Source organism: Quercus lobata, chromosome 4 (genome assembly GCF_001633185.2).
Source record: "Quercus lobata isolate SW786 chromosome 4, ValleyOak3.0 Primary Assembly, whole genome shotgun sequence".
NCBI classification, from domain to species: domain Eukaryota; kingdom Viridiplantae; phylum Streptophyta; class Magnoliopsida; order Fagales; family Fagaceae; genus Quercus; species Quercus lobata.
This window is the reverse complement of record NC_044907.1, coordinates 1,196,647-1,206,780: the sequence shown is the minus strand read 5'-3', so window position 1 is coordinate 1,206,780 and position 10,134 is coordinate 1,196,647. Positions and strand designations below refer to the sequence as shown.

Below are 10,134 nucleotides of genomic sequence, written 5' to 3'. Positions count from 1 at the left end.
TACCCATGGCCCCATGAACCAAGGTCCACCCACAACACCACAACCCTACATTGATATCCACGGTGACTGGCGTCGGAGTGTGGGGTGGAGCTGTGTCTCTTTGTCGTCAGTTTGTGGGGGTGGAGCTGAGGTGAGCTTGAGGATGAGTTTCGGAGTGTGTGAGGAGTGACCAATCCAGAGGGTTGTGTTTCTGAAGAAAAATTCTAAGTTTATGGGTTTGCTAGAGATTGAATTGGTTACTGGGTTTATGGGTTTATTTCTTCGATTTATTTATGGTTTGGTTTGGTTTCTTGGATTTATTTCTTTTTTTCTAGATTTGATGGAGTGGATTTATCTGGGGTTTTGCTGGAAATTGGTTTATTTCATGGATTTAGGAAGAACACGAAGAACAACTTCAGTTCTTACAAAAAAGTAAAAAAATAATAATAATAAATAAGTTTTTTTTTAATTTATTTTCTTTTTTGGTTTAAATTGTCTGACATGACTTTTTATAAAAAAAATTAAAATTAAAATGCTGATGTAGCATATAAAAATGCCAAATAATATTTTTTAATAATAATTTAATCACCACATCAGCATCATGTCAACTAATAGGGTGTTCAGTCTACAACCTCAGCTTTTCCCGTTAGTTGGCTGATGGTAAGGATTTAAATGTTATGCGTTAATTGGTTTAGGGACTAAAAGTGGTAAAAATAAAATAAATGGACTAAAATGAAAAAAGTGCAAAATATAGCAACCCAAAGTGCATTTACGCCAAAAAGCTTTTTTTTTTTTTTTTTTTTTGATATATAAAAAAGCTATTTTTTTTTATATCAAAAAAAGCTATTGTTATAGATTTTTTTTTTTTGCTGAATTATTGTTATAGATTGAACAACGGCTATATGCTATATCGTATCTTAAAAATATTATAGATAGTACATCTAGGTTTTCAAAAAAAAAGGTTTTCAAAAGCCATTGAAAGAAAAAAAAATAGATAGTACCATACATTTAAAGACACAAAATTATTCTTATATCTAGCTTTTTATTTTTGTAAAATGTTACATTATTCTTAAATTTTAAAGTGCACTATAGTGTCTTGTATTGGCTATTTTTTAATTTCACCCTCTCTCTCTCTCATAAATGGTGGTCTAAGTTGATGTCTTCAATGATGGCAAATTTGACTATAGGGCATTGTGATGGTGGTTGTTAAGAGCGTCTCTAATAGGCTCTCTAAAGCCAGTTATGGAAAGCAAACACACAAAAAAAACCCTTCTAACAGCCTCTCTAGCTCCATTTTTTTTTTATATTTGCTACAATGGCGACATGGAGAACACCGTAGCAATTACTGTAGCACCTCTAAACAATATTCTTCCTTAAAATAATACCCGGTTGAATAAAAAAAGAATTTTTTCTCTTTCCTCCATTTCTCTTTCTTCTGCGCTCCCTCTCTCTCTTGCTTCTCTTTAGGAAAAAAAAAAAACTCTCTCTTTGCTTCTCATCAAAAAACAACGGTGAAGCACAAAATCGACAAAGCTCTCAATCAAAACACAAACTCAACTCACAATTTTAAAACTAATCAAATTTTAACCCAAAAAAAAAAAAAAAAAAAGCAAAGCTGACCCATCTGAGCCTCGGTGGAGAGGAGAAAAAAGGTTGTCCTTTAGCCTTTGTCATCCGCTGACGATGTGAGAGAGAGAAAGAAAGAGAGAGAGCTTCTTGAAAAGTGAAGATAGCTCCAGACGAAGTGCTAGAGAAGAAAAGAAAAAAGAAAAGTGGAGATAGAGATAAGGGGAAGGTGTGGAGGAGAAAAAAAAGAGGAAAAAAGAAGAAGAAAAGAAACATGTGGGTGAAAAAAAAAAAAAAAAAAAAAAAAAAAGAGATAAAAGGGAAAAATAAAATAAAGAATAAGAAATTAAAATTGAGAAATGCTACTACAATATTTTTACAATAAATTTTAAGTAGTTGGTTGTTACTAACTAATACTAATGAAAAAAAATATTTAAGTGATGTGTTCAAAATAAAATTAGTAATAACTTACCACATATAATTTATTGTGAAAATATTGTAAAATGTTAAGGACATAGCACTTCTCAATAAAATTAGATGAATGAAAGAAGATTGAAATAGAAATGTTAAAGAAAGAATGAAAAAATAATATTTAAATGGGATAGAGAATCTATTGGAAAGTGTATTTGAAAAAGTAGATAGACAAAAGGTAAAATCAAATGTTCATTCTCCAAATAGTACAAAAATTTGAAGAGGCTGCTGGAGATATTCTAAGAAAGTAGTGTTGGAAGCAAGATGGAGTGAAATTATTATTTTAGAATATTTTGAATAAAATATATTGCAAAATAAAGAGTAAAGCTAAGAGAGAGAAAAAGAGAAAGGAAAGAGAGAGGAAAGCTGAGAGAGAGAAAAAGAAAAAGAAAAAGAAATTAAAAAACTCTAGCATCTTGTTATAGTCATAGTTCTCAAAATCGGACCGGACCAGACCGGGAGGTCCGACCGTGGAAATCGAGAATCGGGATGAAAACCGGTTTTTTAAGCATAAAGAACCGAGCATATGTCACATTTCTGTGAACCCCTAAACCAGGGTTGGACCGCACGAACCGGTGGCAAGAACCGTGCGGTCCAACCCCTTAGCAGTTTTTTTTTTTTTTTTATATGAAAACAATTTAACACAATTTTATTCTACTTAATTAGATTATCCATTTCTTACAAGGAATAAAAAATTTATAATTAAAATCCTTCAAAGATATTCAACTTTATTTCAAAAATTAATCATAAATTTTAATATTTTCATGGTTATTATTTTATTTTATTAACTTTCTTATTTAATTATTAAATATATGCTTGAAAATCATTAAATTTCTCTCACATATATAGATATATTAGTCAATTTTGCTAGTTTTATAAATTTATTATCTATATTTAGGTATTAATTAATTATTAAATTAATTATGACGTCATTACGGTTCGATCCCAGTTCGACCTCGGTTCAATCTCAAAAATCTTAAACCTCTCTCTTTTACGGTTTAATGAACAGTCCGGATCTAAAAACCTTGGCTATAGTAGAGTCTCAAAAATGAGATTTTACTTTAGTTTAATGCTAAAATTTTTAAAATTTAACATGTTTTATGGAGGTGTGTTTTTATTATTTGAGATGCTAAAAATGCTATAAAAAGATAGCATTTAGTATTTTTAGCACCTTTAATAAAAATGCTCTTATATGCATGAGCCCTCCTAAAAGAAAAAAGGAAAAAGAAAAGTGTTGCAACCGATTTACAAAAGTATCTTTCTCCCTCCGATTGGGTATCCAATTTCAGACCAATCACAGCACGTTGCCAAGCTGAGAAGAAACCCGAAAAAGAAACTTTTAAATGACTTGGCATGTTGTGATTGGACTATTAATTAAAAGTTAAAACCCATGAAACAGAGCAATTTGACTTTCGACATGTAATAATATTTGCTTCCGCATCTTCTGATTCTGCGTTGCCATGAAACAGACCAATCACTCAGCAACCTCTCTCTCTCTCTCTCTCTCTCTCTCTATCTCTAGATCTCTGTTACTTTTTTTATGTAAGTTCCCACTCTCTCTCCTTGTTTATGCTATACTATTTATTATTATTATTATTAATATCAATAAATACTATTTGCATGTTTAAAGCTATATATTTTCTTGTCGACTTAAAACTTATAAGTCCTCTGCAGCTGGGACACTCTTCCTTCTTCCACTTCATTTTACTTCTGTTCCTATTTTTCTTCGAAACCCAGTTCTTCAAATTTGAAGATTTTCTCTTCTGCTGTTTTGGTTTTCTGTCTAAAGACACAGTTCTCTGTGTATATCTGTGCCTGAGTAATTGAACAAATGCTTCAACCATTTTGAGAGGTACATATAATGGCTTAGTTGAAGTATGCTTTACATTTGGATTTGGAAACACTCCATTATTTCTTTTGTTTCTGTACTTCGTTATTACAGAAATAACAAAAAAAGAAAAGAAACAATACTATTAGTATTACACTTTGTTTGATACTAAGGAAGTGAACCAAAAGAATAGTAGGTAACTAGATACACAGTGTTTGCCTCTTCTGCCTTTTGATGTTTTTTTATATCTTGAATTTGGGGGGAAAAGGGAGCCAAAAATTGAGTTATGTATCAGTTGGGTGAAGTTTTTTTTTTTTTTTTTTTTTTTTTTTTTTTTTTTTTTCAGGGGCTTATACTTTATATATAGTGAAATTGTGGCAGACCTATAATTTGGATTCAAACTGATGGGAGTTTCTCTATTTTACTTGATTGATTTTGGCAGGTAAACAAGGTGGCTTGAGTTGATATTTGTTGGGGTCTAGAGATGTCAAGTAGAAGGGCGTCTGATCAGCCACCGCCTAGGCGGATTTTGCGGACTCAGACTGCCGGAAATTTAGGAGAGCCAATCTTTGATAGTGAGGTGGTGCCTTCTTCCTTGGTCGAGATTGCTCCAATTCTTCGTGTGGCTAATGAAGTCGAGTCTAGCAACCCAAGACTTGCTTATCTCTGTAAGTAGCAGTTTTATTTTATATGACTTGAATTGTATATATGCTTGTATGCTTTGTGTATGTATCTATACCTGATTAAGTATCGTTTTTGATCCACTAGAATTAAGAAGTCAGTAGATTTAACATACTTTAAACTATGTTGATTTATACTTTGCTTTGATCTATATCCAAAAAAGTGAAAGAAAAAAACTTGCTTTGATCAGTTAGCTGTATATATGATGTAGATATCAGGTCTTCCGTTGTTTTCTGGAGGTAGAACTTATGTTGGAAACAAAATTCACCATCAACAGTATCACATGATTAATTCCCTTAAATCAAACTGACAACTCTCACGATCAGTACAAACATAATGACACTCAAAACTCTTATGAACGTAAACTAACCCAGATCCCATTACATCCAAAGTAAACTTTCAATATCAATTAAAAAACTCACAAAGGAGGCACTCACTATCCCAAAAGTACAATACATCCAATGATGCTCTCTCATTCACACAATTATTCGAAGAAACCCACTCTATGTTCTTCTAAGAGTCTTTTCCTCTCCGGCTCTCCCAATGTGGGAGGAGCCTTTATCACCACTGTATATATAAAACTTCACTACATATTCCTTGGCAGAGTATGAATACCTTCCATAGTTAACAATGAATACCAAATTACTTTCTCAACAAGGCAAAGACTTTAATCCCACACTAAGAAAATTCAAACCAAGTCAAGTTAGGAATTTGAGGTTAATCTAAGAAAGTTTTCGCGAAAAAATTGATCATTTTTTCTACATCTGAAGTTAAAATTGAGTGCGCATATATTAAACCAAAATTGTACAAAAATTCTTTTCTTGAACCACACTAGGGTGAACCTTGAGCTTTGATATCAGTTTGTAGGAATTTTTGGGGCTAGAGGAAGTGCATTAAAAAAAATCATATAAGACACAAAAATTTAATGTAGTTCGGCCAACTTCATGTATCAAGGGGCAATGCCAACCAAAATTTTGTATCAATGATATCACATAACTAATTCTCACAAACCAGACTCACAGACACTCCCACATAATATTCATGGTATTTTCAATCACAAACATGCTCAAAACTCTCACAAACACAAACTAACCCAAATCCCATTACACCCAAAGCAATCTCTCAATACCAACTAACAAAATCACAAACGAGACACTCAGCATCCCAAAACCCCAATGCATCCAAAGGTGCTCTCTCAAATAATAGAAAAATACTCTTTAAAGAAACACACTCCATGTTCTTCTAAGTGTCTTTCCTCTTCCTATGCGTGAGATCCCTTCAGCAAGAAAATATCCATTCTGTCTGTCTGACAGTTTTTCACTTTTGGTAACTTATATCAGGAAGTACTGGTCTTTTATTTCTAACTCACACTTATACTATTTATATGGTTTTTTCTATAATCAATCACATTTGAGTTTGCTGTTCAATTGCTACGACATTCTTTTCTTCGTTGATTCTATTGTATATCCTAAATAATAAATCACTGCATTTGGTTTTGTCTATTTTTATATGTTATAATATGTCAGAATTTAACATGGTATATATCTCTTAATGTATACAATGGGATGCTTTCTGAACTATGATATGTATCTGAACTCAAATGCATATTTTTGTCAATGCTGGAATTAGGTCGGTTTTATGCCTTCGAAAAAGCTCACAGACTGGATCCTACATCGAGAGAGGGTGAGCTTTAAAATCACTTGCTCATTAAATCTACTTTTTCTTCTCTAGTAAGCAATATTATTCTAGAAGGATCATGATTAAAGGTGTAACAATTTATATAGAGATTCATATAACTATCATGATTTGCGTTTTTTTTAGTGAATTAGTAATTTCATTCCTACAATCAGTGCAGAGAATGTCTCCTGTATAACTCCAATTAACCTGTTTGATCCCTGGTTGATAGCTTATTCCTGATTGCAATTCGCTTTATAAAGGAATGATTTGGAATAGATTTTGTAAACCATACCAACTTCAACCAAGAAACAAAGGGGAATTTTGTTCTAAGTGCTTCCAAGTTGCAGTACATTAATATTTAGCATCCTTTGAAGGAAGCTAAGTAATTGAGTCTGCAGTACTCAAAACAACTTTAAGTAGTCTGGGCTGAATAGACAGTGAGTCCTCAGATCTAGCCAGGGGCGAACATGGCAACACCATTTATCATCTTGAAGTTAAAAAATTTTTTAATGTCATTTTGTTTGCCATGTCACAGAGAGCTATATGGTAGTATTCATAATATATATATATATATATATATATATATATTGATAAGTAATAAACTTCATTGAAAAAAGAGAAAAAACAGAGGAAAAAATTAGAATATGGTGGTCCATCAGGATGCCAAAAATCATGACAAAGGAAGACAGTGTCTCCTTGTCCCACTGAGAATTTCAAAAAATTTCTTGCTCTGTTCCTCAAGCTGAGGATCCCTTTCCATTCCCATGTGCTCTCTTGTGGGACTAACTACCCAAATGCCTATTGCTCTAAAGCTTTACCCAAGCAACCATGATAGAGCATGCCTGAGCAAAGAGATTCCATATATGTCTCATAACTGCAGCTGTATTATTCTACTCTTCCACCTTCCTCAAACTGCTAGGACCAAGTTAGAACTCAATTGAATCAAGAAACAAAGGAGGACACTCGAGAATTGGAGTTTCTGACCCTAAGTGCTGATCAGCACTTAGCTTAGAAAACACCTCACTCTAACCAGAATTGGCCGTCAAACCAGACAACATTTCAAACTCGTCTTGTACCTGCTTGATAGTCTCAATGGTGATCTGGTATTTTTATCTTAGATATTGCTTTTGTGTGATGACTGACTTTAAATGATATACATGTTCAGTGCCTTCTATCTGCTTTCTCCTTTTTTTTTTCCTTTCATTTTTCATTTTTCTTCCTTTTGGAGTAAAACTAATTTGCTCTACCTTAGAAAATGTTCCATAATGTTTCAAGATGTCATTACCTTTTGGCTTCAATTCCATACAATTTCTAATCAAGGGTCTCTCTGAAGAAATATTGATCCACTCTTATTGAGGTGAAACTGAATGCATTTTACATCTTACTTCTGAATGATATCAAGTTATTGGGACTTTTTGAAAAGAATACTTTTTTTGTCCGAGAACCCTCATGTGCTGTGGTTGCATTTATATATATATGGATGTAGTAATTATTTTCTTTTTTCTCTTTTGTTGTGGTAATTGGATAGTGTTTCCCTTTTGATTTTTATTGTAGATTTTGCAAGCTCATGCTAAGGTCGAGGAGAAGAAACAGTTATATAAGCCTTATAATATTCTTCCTCTTGATCCAGATAGTGAAAATCAGGCTATTATGAGATATCCTGAGGTTTGTTCCAGTTTTCTGGTGTGGAACACTTGACTTTGATTTTGAATTATTTATTTGCAGATTCAAGCTAGTGTTTCTGCACTTCGTAACATCAGGGGTTTGCCATGGCCAAAGGACCACCAGAAGAAAGTAAATGAAGACATTCTAGACTGGCTTCAGGCCATGTTTGGTTTTCAGGTGACTTGCCAAATTGTTTGTTGACAATTACTTGGTTTTTCATGTTTAATCAGCAGGCTACTTTCCATTTAATAACATACAGAAAGATAACGTTGAGAATCAAAGGGAGCACTTGATTCTGTTGCTTGCAAATGTACGCATAAGACAATTTCCAAACCCTGATCAGCAACCCAAGGTCTTATTTTTCTTAGATTGCTTGGGATTTTACTTTTACTTTCTGAGCCAATCTTTAATTTTCCATAACATATGCTACTTTTTGCCTCTTTAGTTGAATGATCGTGCTCTGACAGAACTGATGAAGAAACTTTTTAAAAACTACAAAAGGTGGTGCAAGTATTTGGATCGCAAAAGTAGCCTTTGGTGAGGCTTCCTTTTTTTTTTTTTGTCTTTTTTTTTTTATATATATATTTCAAAAATATGTTTTGTTTTGAAGTGCCAAGTGAATTAGTTATAGTGTTGCGTGCAACAGTGCTATACTGCTGCTTCCTTCTGCTGTAGTTGGTACTTAAAAAGCACCTTATTTTCTCTGTTTGGGTATTTCCTATTCTCTTTCATGCGAGTTGATGCTAAACGGTCAGGCACTCATGATTTGATATATTGCTCTTACTTTATGGCTTTTTTAATTGGCAGGTTACCAACAATTCAACAAGAAGTGCAACAGCGAAAATTACTATACATGGGTTTATATCTTCTTATATGGGGAGAAGCTTCAAACTTGAGATTCATGCCAGAATGCCTCTGCTATATTTATCATCATGTATGTACAGTTCAAATTGTTCCTGAGATTGCAATGAGAGAAAAAAGAATTAGCTTTCTTTTTCATTTCTTTAGGGCTCTAAATCATAAGGAGATTTAATTCAGGTGTGGGGATGTTGCATGGAAGTTGAAGGAACCAAAATATCACAAAATTACTTTTAATAATTTTTTACTAAATATTATAAAGAGATTATAACTGAAAAAATATACATAATTTGTTTTTTCATTTGATTTTTGATGTGCTATAGCGAGTAGTTGGGAATGCCAAGGTCATGATGTGAAGGGCTACATGTTTGTCCTATTTGCAATTTTATCATCTATTGGTAGGAGAGGTTTGGAAGATGTATGCGGGGTTGAATGGGCTGCAAGAATATGCAAGTCAACTCACTGACTTCGTGGTTTTTTGAAATTACTTCATACAATATGATAGAGGTGCCACCCCAGGCTTTCATGAACTTGGTTTTTGTTGTTCTTATAGACTTCATAGGTAGTGTAATATTGCAAGCTAAGGACTTATTAATAAATATATTAATCAGTAAGCAATGTCTAGCTTGTTTAGTCTAAACATTTTGATGAGTATGTACTAATTATGTCCAAATATTTCTCTCTCCTGTTTTTAGGAAACAGAGATAGAGGTTTTTCTCTTAAAATAATAATTCCATAAATAAACCTTTACAGTTTATTCAAGTTATGAGATATTGTCAAGTGTCTAGTCATTAGAAACCTTGTATTTTGGTGGCAATAATGTAAGGGTTGTGTGTGAGAAAATGTGAAGAATTGATCAAGTGTGTCCATCAAGAGGCATCTCACGACTGGATCTCGCGACTGACTCGCAAGTGGTGACTTGCCAAAATCCAGCACACGTGTGAAGCATGCAGGAAGTTGAAGGGTCAGGACAGCTGGATCACTATAGGACAAAAAGTACAGTCTGGCAATTCTATTATCTGGTGACTGAAACTCATGACTCATCCCAGTCGTGAGTGACTTGTTAATACAACCTGTTTTGCTAAAAAGTGACTTTTCACATTCCTTCTCATACCCTACTATAAATGCCCTTATACCCACAAAATGTAGAGAGCTCCTAGAGAGAATTTTGCAAGAGAAACCCCAGAGAAAAACAAAATTGACTAATCCACAATCTTATACATTTGATTCTCCAAATTCCTCTACTCTCATACTTTCCATTGTCATACTCATGAGAGGATCTTAAGCCAAATCCTTACCTCACCCCATTCATAGTAGTGAGAAGGTTCTTGGTGTTTGGGAAGCAGTTCAAGAGAAAACCAATTCATATTGGTTGATGCAATGGGCTAATTGCGGGATCCGGTAAGTTA

General features: G+C 33.4%; 1 protein-coding gene across 2 annotated transcripts; it reads left to right on the top strand.

Moving 5' to 3' along the window:
• The first annotated feature begins 3,696 nt into the window (after positions 1-3,696).
• LOC115983378 (callose synthase 2-like) lies at positions 3,697-9,155 on the top strand. Of its 2 annotated transcripts, XM_031106048.1 has the most exons (9): positions 3,697-3,868; positions 4,287-4,512; positions 6,155-6,208; positions 7,757-7,867; positions 7,928-8,044; positions 8,127-8,219; positions 8,313-8,404; positions 8,675-8,801; positions 9,049-9,155. In XM_031106048.1, exons 2-9 carry the CDS (start codon positions 4,474-4,476, stop codon positions 9,079-9,081), a joined length of 666 nt encoding a protein of 221 aa, XP_030961908.1. In that variant the 5' UTR covers positions 3,697-3,868; positions 4,287-4,473; the 3' UTR covers positions 9,082-9,155. The 2 variants fall into 2 exon arrangements, with proteins under 2 accessions (XP_030961908.1, XP_030961907.1); XM_031106047.1 differs by lacking the exon at positions 9,049-9,155 and having other exon boundaries at positions 8,675-8,942.
• The last annotated feature ends 979 nt before the right edge of the window (positions 9,156-10,134 follow it).